This window comes from Poromitra crassiceps (assembly GCF_964638095.1).
Source record: "Poromitra crassiceps genome assembly, chromosome: 5".
Lineage (NCBI taxonomy): Eukaryota > Metazoa > Chordata > Actinopteri > Beryciformes > Melamphaidae > Poromitra > Poromitra crassiceps.
In genome coordinates this window covers 22,531,767-22,550,816 of record NC_139642.1, presented here as the reverse complement: position 1 = coordinate 22,550,816, position 19,050 = coordinate 22,531,767, and the positions used below count along the sequence as shown (strand labels likewise).

The 19,050-nt window shown below is 43.2% G+C and overlaps 1 protein-coding gene across 1 annotated transcript in view; it reads right to left on the bottom strand.

Moving 5' to 3' along the window:
• slco1c1 (solute carrier organic anion transporter family, member 1C1) overlaps positions 1-19,050 on the bottom strand; it is a gene marked incomplete at both ends in the record, with an annotated part of 28,243 nt that overhangs the window by 2,261 nt on the left and 6,932 nt on the right. Inside the window, 9 exons of the mRNA XM_083636581.1 lie at positions 611-786; positions 2,896-3,061; positions 3,950-4,145; positions 5,466-5,630; positions 6,114-6,356; positions 9,193-9,291; positions 15,031-15,177; positions 16,552-16,673; positions 17,170-17,302. Of these exons, the coding sequence (XP_083492707.1) occupies positions 611-786; positions 2,896-3,061; positions 3,950-4,145; positions 5,466-5,630; positions 6,114-6,356; positions 9,193-9,291; positions 15,031-15,177; positions 16,552-16,673; positions 17,170-17,302 (1,447 nt within the window). The remainder of the gene's footprint in view (positions 1-610; positions 787-2,895; positions 3,062-3,949; positions 4,146-5,465; positions 5,631-6,113; positions 6,357-9,192; positions 9,292-15,030; positions 15,178-16,551; positions 16,674-17,169; positions 17,303-19,050) is intronic.

Sequence of the window (19,050 nt, the reverse complement as noted above, 5' to 3'; positions counted from 1 at the left end):
TCAAGTAAAAGTAAAAGTATAAAAGTAAAAATGTTTTTTCTGTGCAAGGCGAATAGAAACTCACGTCATATTAATATAATTAAAATACTATTACACTTAAAAGATCCATTCAAAACCTCTTTTAAGATGCATAAAGACTATACTTTGATTCATAATTTGTGTATCATTTCCCTCCCCACAAAAAAGGTGCACATAATGCATGAAAGCTGAGAGCATGAGACAAGAGAGACAGACAAACAATGTGGATTCAAGCATCAGTCAGTTTTGAATGGCGACAGCCAGAGGAAAGAGTGAAAAGCCCTGAGAAAACCTGTCTCAAGAAGTCTGACCTGGTGGCACAGAGAGTTGGCTTGCTGCCCCGCAGTGTTGAGGCCTTAGCCACTTTTGAGGTTGTGGGTTTCGACCCTCAGTCAGTTTTGAATGGCGATTGATTGATTGGTGTTTCCTTTTTCTTCAAAGTGACTCAAATGATCTATGGGGAAACAGTGCTAGTGGCTGGTGATCTGGGCTTACACCTGACCTGGCTGGTGATCTGGGCTTACACCTGACCTGGCTGGTGATCTGGGCTTACACCTGAACTGGCTGGTGATCTACTCGTGATACACCTGACCTGATGAGAAGCATGTAGCCCGGCGTCCCACCCAGGGAGATGATGAAGGAGGTGATGACAGAAAGGGCCAGGAAGTAGGGGAACATCCTGTCACAGTTGTTGTCCTTGTTGTGGCACTGACCGGTGCTCGCTGTGAAGTTACCAGCCACACCCACACAGCTACAGTTAGAGAAGACCTGCAGAGACACACATACAGTAGAAGCACACACATCACTTTGCATGGCAGGAATGGCAATTACCACACACACACACACACACACACACACACACACACACACACACACACACACACACACACACACACACACACACACAGCAATATGCATACTGTATGTATGAAAAAACACACATTTTAATTTCTCTATTTGGATTTTCGATTAAAGACATAATCACATCAAAATCCAAATATATCTCAGAGTCAAAATGCAATGCAAAGAGGAACATGACCACAACATAAGTAACCTGACGCTGCCAGATGGATGGTATAGCTCCACACATAGGTTTCACTAAACCAGTCGATCTGGGAATGAAGTCACCAGACCCGCTGACGGAGGCGGGCACTTTTTCCAAGCTACTTGGCAGGTGATTGGATGACCCATCTGTCTATCACCGCTGGTGGGTGTTAACTTCAACCAATCAGATCGCCGAAGGTGCCTGTGGATGATCTCCGTGGTATTCATTGATTGAGTCCTCACGGTCGTAAAGTCACCTTCGAAGCATTTAGTTAGATTATAACGAACTAGTTGTGTGGCTTTGCCTTCCCAAATGTTGAGGGTCGTTTTTTAGAATTTAATACATAGAATTGGGAACGTTACATTCAATTTCATTCAGACTGCCGGTCACTTCTGTGGCGGCAGCCATGTTGACGAGTGAAAAGAACTACAAAGACCAAGTACCCACTACTTGCCCAGACGAGCCTAAGCCCGCCTACGGCCGCCGCTGATTCGTCGAGCCGGCATGGTGGGAGTTTTTTTGAGGATTCTGGCTCATTTTACAAGAGCCGAGGATTCTTTTCTGTTTGGACTTTGTGAACACAAAGTTCACAAAAGTACTAATAGAATGTGTGCTTTCTCTGTCTAAAAGAGTTAGTTTGTAGAGTTAGTAGTTATGTAGATATTAGCCGTTGAGTACAGCATGGTTTCAGAGATTTTCAGAGAGTTTTGAGATAAATGGATTTTTAGAACCACCTCACGTGCCTGTGATTATGGGTGCCCTTGGGCAAGTCTGTATACTGTATTGTGTTTGTGTGTGTGTGTGTGTGTGTGTGTGTGTGTGTGTGTGTCTCCAAACTCCTCCCTCCTTAGGTGTGTCTCTGGTGGCTTTGCAGTGTTTTGTCACAGGCGAGTTTCTGTTGCCTCACAGATCCCAAAAAAAGAGAATGGAATCGCAGGAGCGGGGAAGAGGAGAGGAGAGGCGAGGGGGGGGGGTTAGACACGGGAGAGAAATTCCTTTGCGATCCCCTTCTTCCAATCTTGAGGCGTAGCCTACTCCGCTCTGCTGCTGCTGCTGCTGCTGCTGGCGGCTCTCGGGCGAGTCTGGATTACTGTAAAACGGGCGGTTGAGAGCTTTGATGAAGCTTTTGCGATTCTGGTCTTATTTATGCTCAAAGGTACTCGAGTGTGTGTGTGTGTGCGCGCGTGTGTGTGTGTGTGTGTGTGTGTGTGTGTGTGTGTGTGTGTGTGTGTGTGAAATCTAAAGCGTTTTCGCCCAGCCATTTCCTTGAGAATGGCTTGCTCCCGCGGCTGTTTTTGGTTGGCTTTCTCTCTGTCGGGAGAGCACTGTCGCCACTTAGTTGGTCGGTAAAATAGATTATACACATTTAATACTTCCAATATTTTTATAGGAGACGTGGGGGGCATTGATCCACGTAGCACCGTCAAAAAAAATATATATATATTTTTTGACGTCTCAACTCGTCATTGGCAGTGAACCGCTGGATTGTGTTTGACGAGTCAACTCGCCATTGGCAGTGAACCTGTTAACTGCCTGTGCGGGGCCAGACCGTCACGGAGAACCAAATGAAATGTGAGTTCACGTGACGGGCGGTTTACCAGGCTACAACATAAGCACACCAGCAAGCTACAAAGCATTTATCTCACCATGATCTTGAACATTGTTGTGCAATAGCCAGATCAAGTCTAAAATCAAGGTAAACAAACAAAGAAACAAAGAAACAAAACAAAACAAACAAAAAACGGTAGTGCCCCCAGCCCAGCATCAGTCTGGGGAAGGAGTGGTTGAGTAGGAGTGGTTGAGTGGTTGAGTAGGCTACCTTGTCAACTTACTGTGTTTTTCCCAAAGCCAGCCGAGCTGGTGCAGCCGGCCAGACAGGGAGAGACGTATGTGATCCCGTTCCCTCCACAGACCGGGTCCCAGTCAGTCCCTGAACACACGCAGTCTGAGTTGCAGGCCGCAAACAGCGAGTGTTCGTCGTAGGAAACCCCATCCATCCTGGAAGAGAGAGAGAGACAACAATGATGCATCCGAGGGGGAAATATTGGTTATCATTACTTTTGATTGATTGATTTGTTTTATTCATTGTGTCATGCACTTTTGACAGTGCCCAGCCCACGTGGGCTTACAAGACACACAAAATACAAAATATACAATACTTATGCCAGTGCTAGTGGTACAACTAAATCACAATATAACATGCTCCTAAAACAACAAAACAGATCATTACATCACTTTCTAAACAGAACGTTCTGCCTTTGCTCCCAGGCCTGGCAGATACAATTTCCTATAAAGAAGGTTCCTTTCTTAAAGGGATAATCCACTTTTTCGCACAGTTTACAGTGAGCTACAGTCGTGAAGTTAGTTAGTATCGCCATAGAATGGAGGCTAATGGTACAGCTGTTAAAAATCTGCCAAAATACATGTGATTCGGGTACTCACCACATGATGAAATATTAATCCAAAATGCACATAATTTGACTTTTTGGAAGGAAAAGAGGTAGCCGGCACTACTTTCCAAACATGGCTTTTCCTTCCAAAAAGACAGATTATGTGCATTTTGGATTAATATTTCATAGTGTGGTTGAGTACCCGAAGGCCGAAGCACATGTATTTTGGCGCCTTGAGATGTGTGTTTTGGCAGATCTTTAACAGCTGTACCATTAGCCTCCATTCTGTGGCGATACTAACTAACTTCACGACTGTACTCACTGTAAAGTGAGTGGACAGTGCCGGTAAGGCATGGTGTATCTTGGTTATGTGGGGGGGGGTGTGGCAAATTAGCTAAACTCCCGAAAACGTGGAGTATCCCTTTAAAACACAACTCGTGTGTGTGTGTGTGTGTGTGTGTGTGTGTGTCACACCACGTGATTGCGTGTGACCCACCTCTCGTACGGCAGTGTCACCCCGGCTACTTTGGCATTCTCACAGCTCATAGCGAAGAAGAAGAGCGACAGGACGTAACCGATCATAGACGTGCTGAAGGCGAACCTGGCTGCACCCATGATGTTCAGCTTCAGCCTCTTCATCAGCAAACCTCCCGAAAACATCCCCAGTGCTACAGCCGGGATATTGATCACACCTAAGATGAACGCAAAGCAACAAAAAGACCAGCTCATTTTCAGCCAAGATTACCGGCCATATCTGGATTTGGAGTCATGAGTTCCAAAAATGTCACATTGGGAAAGAAATGGCATCGCTTGCTTCAAAATCCACAAATCATGATTACTTTGACATACTCTCTGCTCTTACCTTGGAGGGAAGATAACTCAACTCCCAACTCACCTTGTTCAAAACACCAGAGCTGTCTCTTTTTTCATACCTCCATTTGACATCAGTCTTCAAACATGTTCTTTGATCGATCTCATTAGCAGTGGTCGCTAATTATTAGGGATGCACCGATATGAAAATTTTGGCCGATGCCGATAACCGATATTAACATTGCCGTTATGGCCGATAACCGATATTTACCGATGTCGATATGATCTGTATAAAAACACATTTCTATGATAATAAAATGTTGTACATACTGAAAAACACATGTAAACGCTGAATTTGAAAAAGTAATGCATTTCTTCATTTCAAAAACATTTGAAAAAGCCCATAAATCATAGATTTACTGCATTATTTCATCTCAATGTGAAGAATTTGGCTGATACCGATAACCGATATTAACATTGCAACATCGGACCGATACCGATATGTTAAAAAATGACTAACATCGGCCGATACCGATATGATTGCCGATATATCGTGCATCCCTACTAATTATTGCATTGTTTTTCATATGCTCAGTATTTGCGCATTATGCCATCATTTTGTAGGCAGAGGCCCTAATGATAATGAAATCAATGATATTGACTGTGATGTTTCCCGGGACTGGGTGTCAGATTTTTCAGATGATCATGGTAGATGTTTCACTTTGAAATAAAAACCTCTTAACACATACCTGCAGCACTCACAGGTGCTTACACCTGGGTCCCAGGTTCAAAATGTATGCCAACTTGTTTATGAAGCATTGTACTTGATTACATGAGAACATAATGTAATGACATATGGAGATATAATTCCCTATTGTAATAAATGTTATCGAATTATTATTTTTCCCTTGCTCGAACTCGACCTTCATTTTCACGTCAATTACACACCCGTAAAATTTGGTAACTGCATCTTGCACGGTTTTGACACTATGGCACTGACAAAATCTGTCCACAGACATAAACACACACAGAGAGTTTGTGTATTTTTGTTTGTTTTACACAGATGCTTTTGCCTTTTTTTTTTACTCTTTTTTTTTACTGTTTTAATATTATTCTTGTTTTAACTGTTCGAAATACATTTTCAAATCAAATCAAAAAACAATACCAGCACCGCTGTGGCGGCTGGTAAAGAAGCGGCTTACCGATCAGAAAGTTGGCCTTGGAAGCAGACTGCCTGAAGTGCTGCTCGATGTACTTGGGCTTGTAGGTCACCATGCCGATGAGGGAGTTGAGCTGGATGATGGTCACACACAGGTAGATCAGGTACACAGGGTTTCCCAGCAGAGTCCGCAGGCTTGGAATAAAGTCTGGGGAGCAGCACAGATAATACGAGTAGAAACATCCACCTGCTTGGAAATGCTAACGTTTGGTTCATCGTCTACAGAGGCTCCCCCCTAAAAATTGAGCACACGAAACGCGTTCAATCTCTAGTTGCTACAATATGCCGGTTCACACTTCTGTGAGCACGAGGTAGCATAAGAGGGCATCTGTTGAAATGTATTGACCAGTTGAAACAGGCAGCATTGCCTTGTGCCACTATTACATTTTAGCTGGCAGAATGTATCTCCTGTCAGAAGACTGCAGTCTGAACAACTTAAACGGGGACTCTCACCTTAAAACATACTATGTGTTATGCATGAGCTAGAACCGTTGAATCAATATTCATGAACATAACGATCCCACGAGACCACTGTTGGAATCCGTAAAACCATCTGCTGCATATTATATATCAGGGGGAATATTCAGCACACCTCTCCTGTCTAATGAGTCCACTTTCAATCCTCCCTTACCTTTGGCCATCTCTATGAAACTAGTGTGTTCATCCACGGGATACTTGTGCTGCAGAGGGTCTTTGATGAAGCTTGTCTGTTCGGGCGGGCACTGTGCCGGGCCCCGGTGCCCTGCCGTGGGCAGCGAGCGAGGCAGGAACCAGAAGGGGATGGCAGAGAGCAGGGTGATGACCCCGGCGATGAGGTATCCCAGCCACCAGGCCCCCACCCAGCGGGCGTCAGCTGGGGTGATGCTGATGCTTTCTGCAGTGGGGTGGGAGTTCATTATTTAACGTCCACGTTTTCCACATGTACAAGATATTTTTCTAGTTAACTTGATTGAAATATTAAAAGAAAATATATATTTGATTTCATTTTTTTATCAGTTATATTTACATTGTTTCCTTGTCACTGTGCACTTGGTAACCATGTTAACAAAAGTGCTACGTTAAAGCTAAGCTATGATTAAAGAAAATGGAATGACTAGTACTATCACTAGTACACACATATTACTGTAGTATGGTTTAACATCCACAATAATCTTAGAATTATCTTCCAGGTCATTGGCACTGTATGGTAGGAGTCCGCCCATTCAGAATTTTGAATTTAAACTCCAATGGTTTAAGTAAGGGTTAATGCCCGACGAGGTGTACATTATCACTTTTTAAGGGACGACGCGGAGGCGTGAACCGTCCGAGGCGAAGCCGAGGATGGTTTGCCTCCGCGAAGTCCCTTAAAAAGTGATAATGTACACCTCGAAGGGCATTAACCCGCTTATACCATGGTCACTTGCCAACAAAACAATAAGACCAGTCATTTATATTTCCATGTGTAATAAATAAAGCAATCTAAATGGCTAAATGTCTGTTATTCATACTGTAAATCAGTCTTCCACGAAATAAAATAGTCCCTCCCACCTCCACCAATCTCCGTTTTAAAGCCGACTCAAACGTTAACTTCATCACAGGAATGCAGGTTTAACGATGTTTTGCGTTCTACATTAAATGAAGACATTACCGTTTGGCTGCTTGCTTTATTTTTTAAGAGTTTCAGGAAGTGAAAAGTGCAGCGGGGGCTCGCACTGCATGCATCTCTCTCTCTCTCTCTCTCTCTCTCTCTCTCTCTCTCTCTCTCTCTCTCTCTCTCTCTCTCTCTCTCTCTCTCTCTCTCTCTCTCTCTCTCTCTCTCTCTCTCTCTCTCTCTCTCTCTCTCTCTCTCTCTCTCTCTCTCTCTCTCTCTCTCTCTCTCTCTCTCTCTCTCTCTCTCTCTCTCTCTCTCTCTCTCTCTCTCTCTCTCTAAGGGCTCGCCCCCGCTCGTGCACGAGCCGAGGGAAATATCCTCTTTGTCGCCGAGAAGAGCCTGGTGACGCGAGGTTAAAAATCTCCGAAACGAAAATCAAAATTGTAAATAAGAGTTATTTTTGATAAACTGAGCACACAGGGGTGATTTAAATACTTACTTTGACCGAGTCAATTTTTTTCTCAACATCCAAAATTGTCATATTAACCCTCAAACTGCTCTCCTGATAACACTGATGAAACTATGGCGCATTGATATGAACGGTGAACAGACCATTTAGCTAGGTGTCCATTATCACTGTACAATATCACTTTTTAATGGACACCTTGCAGCCAATCAGAATCGAGTATTCACCCAGACCATGGTATAAGGCTTAATATCTCCGTCATACAACCACTATTTTCTTCCCTGAAAACATCAAATTAAAACGGGCAAAATAAGCTATACGGATATATGATTTGTGTATGGTGTTTAAGGCGGGACTTCCTGTACTATAAAAGGGAAGGAAGGCAAGCCTCATTGAGCTATTCATCCCATGATGTCACAAAAAGTCCTATCAATATGGCACTTTACAATAAACACAGCTCATTGGTTGTGTGTGTCATTTGATCACCTGTTAATTGATTACAATCACCTGTTATTTTCTCACCAATACATTGGCCATGTGGTGATGTAACAGAATACTATCAATAAACAAGCACTATTAGCCTTTTTCACATCCCACACAATTCACCCATTTTGTGCATAAAAGGCAGGAAGTAACACAGGTGCAAGCAAAACCTTAACGAGGGCCACTGGAAAACCTAAATCGATTGGAAGTTGGAAAGCCTCATTAATGTTCTGCTTGCACCTGTCTTACTTCCTGCCTTTTAGACACAAAATGGGTAAATTGGGTGGCAAGTGAAAAAGGCAAATATAGCATAGCAGCATAAAAATAATTCTGTCCTTCACAAAAATATTTGTATCTTGAACAGAAAGTGATAAATACATTCTGATTTATATTCTGTATTACCCATGTTGGACAGTTCATACACTCCCAAGTTTCTCTCTAATTTGAACATAAAATGGTAGAAAAGGCAAGTATTTTTTCTGAGAGAACCGACTTTAAGACTCCCTTTTCACTTAAAATGTTAGAGGTTTTCGGTTTATTGAAAAGCTTGACTACAATTAAATATAACATGATTTATACTACCTGAAAGTACATGTTTTCATCTTCGTTCAACCTGATGTATAAACTTTTATTGTATGATATTGTCTGAGCAGCACGCAGAAAGCAATTATACACACCAACGCCTCCTAGCGGTAGAATTGTAAATGTCTTAAGACGTTCTTCTCTGTCTGCCTGATTAGAAAACCAAATAAAAAGATGCAAACAGTAGGCATGCTGTTAAGGCACTACCCGTAGTGTTCTCATCGTCATTGTGATTGTTATAGGAAAAATGACGTAATGTAATGTAAAAACTATAACAAAGACTTGAACATAAATAGCTTCCTCCATCCTGACTTGTGTCATGCCGGGTAGCTGTGTGTACCTGACTGAGTGGTCGATAGTGAGTTAGATAATAAACAAAACATGAGAAAGAGGGAAGTTAATAACTCAAATCCTTTATGCCAACAAGGGGAACCGTGCTTTCTAGGAAGAACAGGCCTCAAAATGACGTTTGAACAGAGAACAAATGTTTGACAATCCTGTCACATGAACTCTTTGACCTTTTTTGTCTAGACAGTCTGTCAACTGTTGCGATGGTCTGGTCATGTAGAATGCAGAAACACACACCTCTCTTATTGTATGTTAACTCACCCATGTTTACAAATCCAATGTCCACGTAGATTTTGGCACAGAGGGAACCCAGTAGGTAGCCGAACACAGGGCCAACGACCGAGATGGTCTGCACACAGCCTGTATGATACACATACCCACAGAGACACAAACACATTTAGCACATGTTTGCATGTGTCCACGCACGCACGCACGCACACACACACACACACACACACACACACACACACACACACACACACACACACACACACACACAAACACACACACACACACACACACACACACACACACACACACACACACACACACGCCCACACACACACACGCCGCATACTTCAGTAGAGAGAAGGAGCCAGCACTCAAAAATGTCCTTTGAGGGTTTTATTCCTGTTTCAAACAATGTAACAAGAATACCAATTATTGTAAGTTTGAGAATGCTTTTTATCTTCAATGCCAAGGTGTGAGTATGGGAAGTCCCTGTTCGCCCAATTATGCAAATCTATTTATGGGGAAGTTTGAAGAAGATTACGTGTATCAAAATAATCCATTCTCAGAATTGTTACATTGCTGGTTGAGATTCATAGATGATCTTTTTTTCATCTTCACGGGGTCTCTCAATGAACTGGAAGAATTCAAGGTATACATTAAGTCCAGACTGCCTTCTATTTCATTTACTTTAGATCACAGTTTAGAATCAATTTCATTTTTAGATGTTTTGGTGACTAAATCTGAACATCTTATGACTAAGGTTTATAGAAAACAAACCGACAGAAACAGCTTCCTAGACTTCTCCAGCTTCCATCCCCCCAGTCTCAAGAAAGGTTTACCTTATAGCCAGCTCCTGAGAACGAGGAGAATTTGTAGCACTGATAGCACTTTTGAGGAACAAGCCTCTGAACTATGTGAATGGTTCTTGGTTAAAGGATATGATAACCAAAACCTCAGTAAGAGCTTGCAGAGGGTTAATAGACAGGACCTGCTAACACCTAAAGCCCCTTCTGTGAGGAAGTCTAATATTGTTTGTGCCACTACCTTTTCTCCTGCCTCATTGGACATTAAGAAAACCATTCTCAAACATTGGCACATCCTACACAGTGACCCCCTGGTGGGCCACGTGTTTGAGAAGCCCCCCATGTTTGCACAGAAACGTGCTAGGAACCTGAGAGATGCTCTAGTGAAAGCAGATTGTTACACACGCCCCACACATTGCTTATCAAACTTGCCAACTGGTCATTTTCCTTGCGGCAATTGTGTTCAATGTAATGCTATGATCAGAGGGGAATCTTTTACCCACCCCCATTCTGGTAAGAAATATCACATTAATAATAGAATTTCTTGTAAAACTAAATTTGTGGTTTACCTGTTAAAGTGTTCCTGTTCCAATATTTATGTGGGCAAGACTCGAAGGGAACTCAAAACTCGCATTTGTGAGCACAAAAGTAGCATTAGAAACAGAGATGAAAAGTCATCTGTGGCTAGACATTTTAATTCTATCTGCCATGATGTGTGTTCACTCAGGTTTCAGGGAATAGAAGTTGTCAGTAGCCTAGGTAAACCCAGCCCCCACGTGACCTGCTCTCTCAGTTCCCAGTCACATAGTGACTGAGAACAGGTCTGAGAGCAGGTCACGTGGGGGATGGGTTTACCCAGGCTAGGTTGTCAGCCCCTTAAAAAGAGGTGGTGATAGGGACCGAGCCTTATTACAAAGAGAGGCTTTCTGGATCCACACACTCCAGTCAGAACACCCGAAAGGGCTAAATGAGGAATTACTGTTGGGCTGTTTTCTGTAAAAGCATTTCTCATATTGTATTTTGTGTATTTAAATCTATACATGTGTGCCAGTCATGGCTTTCTCCTTCCTGTGTCACTTTGAAGACAACAGGACTGTTTCCTTGACTGTTTATTTTATTATTTTAAATGTATACTTACAAAGTCTAGTCCTTGTTTTATTTTTATCTCTCTCCTGCTGTCACTTTGAAGACAACAGGTCGTTCTTTCTAGGCTGTGATCTGTGCTTCTAATATGATGGTTTTACCTAATTCTGTACATGGGGAATGACTATGTTCTAGATAGAGGTTGTCCATAATTATATATATATTGTTTTCTATCCTTGTACTCATATCAATGCTTGTGTACTATGCTGGGTTGTATTTTATTATATCTGATCGATGCAGAAAGCACTTTTTGAATATTTTTTTTTTCTATACTAATTTTTTTCTATACTAATTGATTGTACTTCCTGTATTTATACGCCCTTTTCCGCCTTACACAGCACAACACTGACGAAGGCTTCTTGCTGAAACGCGTACGTTGTTACATTGTTTGAAACAGGAATAAAACCCTCAAAGGACATTTTTGAGTGCTGGCTCCTTCTCTACTGCTCTATGGAAACTCCTGTGCCTTGCACCTAAGACTTTTTTATCCGGTGAGTGTGCGGGCTGATAGCTCCCCAGCTAGTCTGCTTTTCCGCATACTTCCCCATAGTAACTGTTCATGTCATTGGATTAGACTGGATTGACCTGGACTGGATTGGACTTCATTCTTAAATGCAAGAACTAAGCTTGATTGACGGATTGACAGTACTGTATTTAAGAAGAAAACTAAAACTAAAGAAGCAATAAATGTATGATTCATATTTTTGCTTGTACACACAGGAGTCAAATGGCGTTATGTGAGAGACAGTGGGATGATCTGGGATCTGATTCTCAATTAGTCATATCTGTCTATGTTTACATGCGCACAATAATAATTTCCAATCGTGAGGAAAGCCAACAGCTCTCCATAATAATCCTGTTTACATGACTGAAGTACTTAATTTTGATTATCCAGAGAAAATTGTGGAATTGTGTGGAAAATGTGTGTCATGGCACGCCACTAGCAAATTTGACTAAAACAATGATCCTGCTCTAGCTAGCACATCATGTTGTTGGTCGCAGCCATTGGCCTTTCTCTATCACAACTACAGAATGCAAATGCTTCAGGTGCTACGTTTGGGTTTCAGTGTTTCTCAAACTTTTTCAGACCAAGGACTACTTAAACCAATGAAAAAAACTCGGGGACCACCTAACTCCCAAAACATCCCCAAAAATAATAGGCCTACTACTTCAACTGTAAATTACAAATTACAGGCTAATTAAATGACAAATAGCAGTACAATTAATCAAATTTTTGGCTTCCCACAATTATGAAAACAAGATAACCGATATAAAAAATATATATGTAATTTATTTTAGTTAGTCCATTTAACTTTTTTTTTTTACATTTATTTCTCCTGTTCAGTTCAAATATATTCAAAGTTCAAAGAAAGTTTTTTCAAGTTCAATAAATGCACAATGTTGCCAAAGTCAAATAGGCTATCTTTTGCCATCTTCAAGTTGCGTTCAGTGATGTTTTTGTGTTCAAATAAGTGTTAAATGGCTCTATATTCTGACAGCAATTACTGAAATAGAGTGTTTGGTCAGTAACTTTGAACTCCCAACCACCGGCTGTACTCTGTCTCTCTCCTGTAGCCCTGCAGGCAGAGTGGACGTATCTCCACAACCGTAAGTCGTAGAGAGTCAGGGGTGATGGCATTGGATTCGGGGTGAAAAAATACATATAGTCCTTTATAGGCAACCTGATCTGACCTTGAGTTTCCCAGAAAATGTAAACATTTCTCTGATTGGATAGTGGGAGGTTAAAAAAAAAGGAAAAACATATAAATCTACTCGCGGAGCACTAGGGGGCGCCCGCGGACCACTGTTTGAGAAACACTGGGTTAGGGGGAAACCCTACTGGAAAGAAGGAGACGACTCATGAAAGAAACATGATAACCTTGCGAGGCCGCAGTATTCATGTGAGATCATTAGGTGGTTCACACAGCGTGCAGAGGCAGCTCCGAGCGGGTTTTAGGTGTGACGACAGCGAGAAGCGAGCCCACGATCGACATGATGGACAGATGGTCGATCCAATCACCTGCCAAGTAGCTTTTTTGAAAAGTGCCTGCCCCTGTTAAAGGTTTTACCGAGCGCGTTCTCAGATGGTTCTGTGAAAACAAACCATCTGCATGGCACCATCAGGTTAGAAACATGATGCATTTTTGGCGTCCGGGCAGTGTAGCAGTACATTCCCTGCCTACCAACGCGAGGGTCGCAGGTTCGCGACCCCATGTTACCCCTCGGCTTGGTCGGGCGTCCATCCGGTCATGTATTGGTACCAACCGTGTCACGCTAGCTTGTCGGAAAGGGGGGCTAAATAACACTCCAAATTCAGGCAAAATGTTGGCGAGGGGAAAAACTGGCATGGTCATTTTCAAAGGGCTCCCTTGACCTCTCGCCTCCAGATATCTGAATGAGAATGGGTTCTATCTATGGGTACCCAACCTGGAGAACGTGGTTCCTCTGTGTTAGAGGTGATGTTGATAATAATACTAATACTAATGATAATCTATCTAATAAAGGCAGAACCGTCAGTATATACTGTATGTATGTATCTAGTTTCGTGGGTGACAACTGAAGTTCATAGTTCATCCACTTTTCTTTTTTTTATAGCGGAGAACAGCCCTGGAGTGTGTGTACCTGTTTTGCAAGAGCCTGGTGCTGCTGTGCAAAATGTCATCAAGTCACACTGGATGAAGTCTGGATCAAGTGTGTATAATTGCGCAGCGGTTCACTCAAATTAGAGGCTGCAGATGGAACACACATTCCTGCTCTGCTGCCTTCAGGGTCCCCCCCACCAGTACGGTAATACTTCAAGGTATACTATATTCACATGTGGTATGGTATGGGTGCAGCCGTGTTAAGTCATAGAGTCTTTTACCCTTGGGAACCGAGTGTGTCATGAAGTTCACCTGGATGGTTGTTGAGGGCGGAGATATGATAGTGACGCTCCAGGGACTTCATTATGATATAAGCCCTCAAGCTAGCCTTCAAAAAGACGCCTTCAAAAGACTAAAGTACAGCAAAGTGTGGGAATGTAGCAGTAGTGTAACATAGTGTGCAACCGTTTTTTTTCGGAGCGTGAGAAACGAGGACATTTCATTATGACGACAAACGTAAGCTCACCCTATAAAAAAAAAATCCCACTCACCTGTAGTGCTATTTATCCAGATCAGGGGGTTTGAAAGTCTGAGACTGTGGGCCTCCCCTCAGACAAGGCTTGGAAAAAGGCACCCAGCCTACCCCCCCCCCCCTTATTAGTTTACTTGCTTAGTTTCGCTCAGTAACTGGATGCCTATGGGATCATGATTATGTTATTTGTTTCCATAAAAGCCCAACAATTGGTTGACACGCTTCAGACTACACCAAATACATAAAAAAGGTCTGTCTGAAGGCATTTATTTGTTTCTGACTCTGGGAAAGTGGGGAAAAACAGTACAATTCCCTAAAACTACTGCATCTCTGAACTATATCTCTCTAACAAAATCACACATCATTCTACGCGATCACCTTTTGATAAATAACATGATATTTTTTCACTTGCATTCACTGCGTTTCACTGCATTTCACTTGCATTCCCTGATACTGTTTGGAGCGCCCCTGTGGAGGCCCGCCTCCCACTTTGAAAACCTCTGATCAAGATAGTTTTGTGTCAGTTGCCGGAGTTTTAGCGATATCAGCCATAGAGATTTCTGCCTTCTCTCCAATACAATGGAACAATGGAGCTTGTGGTGTTCAAAAAATATATCCTTAAACTAACGAGACAACAAGTCGATTAATTTCTAAAGACATTTTCCGTCCATTAGCGAAATAATAATTTGTTGCAGATCTACATAAGACTTTGTTATAATCAATGAAAAGGTTGTTTTCAGTGCACCTCTACTTCCAGGTGGTGTTCTTCTTCTTACCGACATATAGTGCAGCGTGTTCTTCTTCTTACCGACATATAGTGCAGCGTTCTCCTCGCTGGCAAAATCATCGATGTAAGAGATGCCCAGAGGCTGAACAGGCGTCTCCCCGACCCCCCGCAGGACATTCCCCAAAAGCACATAGATCCACATGGACAGGTTGGACTCGCCTTCGCAACCTGGAGGAAAAGAGACAGAAAGCTTGTTAGTGCTTTTTACTCCCACTTCAGTGTGTGTGGCTGGACATGTGTGTGTGTGTGTGTGTGTGTGTGTGTGTGTGTGTGTGTGTGGCTGGGTGTGTGTAGCCCCTTTTCAGGATGCACTGAACACAAACATATCCAGACATTACTCGGATGTTGATTATGTGTGAACACAATTGTCCGTTGTGAGTGCGCGCCCCGTGCAAACGGATTTGAACCAACCGGAGCCCCTCCTGCAACGTCTGTGTCGCGAGCCTTTTTCACGATTCACGATTTCAGACGGCAGCCCGTCGGCGTCTTTATTGTCACACGAACACACTACAACACATGCATGCGGCCACAACACACAATCATGCTGACGGTGGCCGGTGAAATATGTCCTCTGCATTTGACCCATCCAGGCTTGTCCTTTCCTCCAGGGGGGCAGGCCAGGAGCAGTGGTCGCTATTTCTTTCCAGCGCCCGGGGACCTTAATTGGACCAACTTCAGATGTTGTCCTCACTGGTCGGATGGCGATCTTCTGCATGTTTTTAGTGGGGGGTTATGTACGGAGGAACCCCCCTGGGGGGTACGGGGAGAACATGTAAACTCCACACAGAAAGGCCCTTTCGACGAGATAGCCCACCTGGGCAGTAGGCACTGAAGATATGGCAGGGTCACAACTCCAGCGCCCACAGCGTCCCAGGTGGGAATCGAACCCAGGACCTTCGAGCTGTGAGGCAACAGTGCACCACCGTACCGTACGTTTTTGAATACTACAGAGCGAGCGAGTGGGCGTGTTGATGGCGTTGGGAGGACTTGTGTTGCACAAACCCAGAGTTATATTGTAATGGCACTTTTACAAAACCATTACATTACAAACCATGTTGCGGTGCGATTTCATTTCATGAATGGAGAGTTACGTAGCTGGATTATTTGGAAGAGCAAATGCCAAATTGGTGAGTAAACAAGTGAAAGTTGAATGGTTTCTTTCGTTCAGCGCTACCACCGCGGCCACTATTTGGCAGCGCACTTTTTGGTAGATCGCAAGTAGCTCACTTTTTGGCACATCGCACATTTTCGAACCCATCGCCAGAATAATGTGTTTTTTCATGGAGTGGAGAATTGCTTTCTGAGAAATATCTCTGATGTAGTCTACATTGGGGGAAAAATGTAATTAAAAGTCTGTCTCGAATAAACACTGTGATTCCCACAGCACACTCTCTACTAACACCCCCCCCCCTTTGTGTGTGTGTGTGTGTGTGTGTGTGTGTGTGTGTGTGTGTGTGTGTGTGTGTGTGTGTGTGTGTGTGTGTGCGCGTGCGTGCGCGCGCGTGCGTGCGTGCATGTGTGTGCCTGCCTGCGTGCGTGCACCTGTGCCTGGTGCTCCAGGAAGTTCATCGTCTTGGGCCAGGTCTGCTGCTGAGCCGACTGGACATGGAGAGGGGTTCATGGTTGAGTTGATTGCCCAGCGCACTGATGTTTCAAATTCATAGCTGTAAACAAAACACCAATGTAGCTGTTAAATCATCTGTGGGCAGAGACACATGTAGCTGTTAAAACTACTGTGGGCAGAGACACATGTAGCTGTTAAAACTACTGTGGGCAGAGACACATGTAGCTGTTAAAACTACTGTGGGCAGAGACACATGTAGCTGTTAAAACTACTGTGGGCAGAGACACATGTAGCTGTTAAAACTACTGTGGGCAGAGACACATGTAGCTGTTAAAACTACTGTGGGCAGAGACACATTTTATTTCATTCTACACATTTTATTTTTGATATTTCCATGAAACTCTGCCCTATATATAACTTTTGGAACGACTGAGTTAGCTCTCTCAGATCAAAGGCTATGAGTATTTTAATATGTTATGCGTCTAAAAGTAAAACGTGAGAAAAATGGCTTTGAACATTCCCCAACGTTCTATTTTCTACAAAAGAAAAGTAATTTGTGACAGAACGACACGGAGGCCCGCCGGCCACTCACTCACCGTCCAATGATGAAGTGAGGCAGAGCGATGATGAAGGTGCCAATGGACATGAGTACACAGCCCATTGCAATGATCTTTGGTCGATGGAGCTTGGCCCCAAAGTAACTGACGAAGGCTATCACCAACAGGTTACCTGGGAGGGAGGAGGCAGGAAGAGCAGATGTTGGATTTAAGATCTGATCACGTAGCCAATAAGGAAAGGAGCAGGAATATTACCTACTTACATTTTATTTTATTTTATGCTTCTCATTTATTAAGAGAGAGAAAGAGGAAAAGAAAGAAAGAAACCAAAGAAAGAATAAATGTACCCCTAAACATAAACATAATGTACCATACAACTGAGCCACTGTAGAGAATCAACTGAGCTCATGGTGGACACATGGGCCCTATCGTTGCAATCGGCGTAGAAACTGCGTTTAAGGCCTAGCGCTAGGCCGCCTAGCGCAGTAAGTGGGTGTGGACCAGCGCACTCGCTATCTTGGTATCGGCGCTACACGCAGCCTCAACCATTATAACCACGCCTTTAAGTGTAAAATTATGCATAGTCCGCTCATTGGAGAATTGCAGTAAAGAGTCACACGCTTGCCTTTTAAGCTCCAATTCCTGGACAAATCCGGTAAAACCAGACAAAGCCAAGCGCTCTGCCCCCCCCCTCCCTTCATCCAGTCTGTCTGTCTCCATATATAGGCTATTATTCCATATTATTATGCTTCTCAAACCAATCTAACTGCAGTTTAAATACTGCAAGCATGTAAATACCCTACACCAGAGCCGTATAATAGAAGAGTTCCGACATCTCCATTCACTCCAATGGACCAGTTTTTTTCCAGGAAGTAGAAAGTGGAACTCTTCAGTAAAAAAAAGCAGCACTGTCGAGTTGCATCAAAATAGACAGTGTTGTACTTTGAAAGGGTTTTTCATCCCTTGAAATGAATCAAATAGTACATTATCAGCTTTATTTTAGCATGCAAAAGTAGCGCGAGACCCATTCCTGGCTGTTCATTGGCTAATGATTCTTGCATTTTGGTCCTCCGCTGACGCCACTCTCTTACTAGAGGACACTACCCTACACTATAGCCAGATCAAAGTGAAAAGAATGTTCTAAATGCATCAGCTAGAAAAATATAGCCTATTAGATTGGTGAAAGTTTGTCCAGAAAGATATCATTTTCTCTCGCACGGCTGCAGGAAGGATGATGCACATAAATATACCCTACATTATGTAAAGTCATTGCATAAATGTGTTTTTATTGTAAAACTAAATGTGAAGTAGGGCCAAGTTATTGGAGCGGACATCACAGTATAGCAGATGACAGTAGAAGCGCGTTCCGCTGTCACTTATCTAAATCACGCTAAATCGACAAGGGATATATATAGGCCCAGGAGGACATATATGTTTCACATAGGGTGGTGTTTTCATTTCGATGTTTTATTTGGTCCAATATTGAAATGTTCTACAATTGCAGGTTGTGTTACCATTACACATTATTTAGATCTACCTTTATATAGGTTTTCGGCTCATTTGGTTGCTATTTAGTAGCGAAATGGAGTACCACAATGCATGCTGGGACATGCCAGGCAGTGAACTTACAACTTATTTTTCCTATGGGAAGTGTGTTGTGTCTGTCTGAGCGAGGGAGTCAGAGAGAGAGAGTCGTATTGTGCCTGTCAGACTGAGGAGAGAGGGAGAGAGTGACACAGAGAAGGGTGACAGAGGGGAGCCAGAGGGGAGCGCTCCACGCAACCAGCGCACTGAATAGGCCTGGTTTTCAAAAGCGCAAAGCGCTAAATTTACGCCAGGTGGGAAGATATCATTAGGCCGATATTTAACGCCGAAACGCCCATTCTCGCCCATTCAGGGAGTGCGCCACGCCCATTCGGC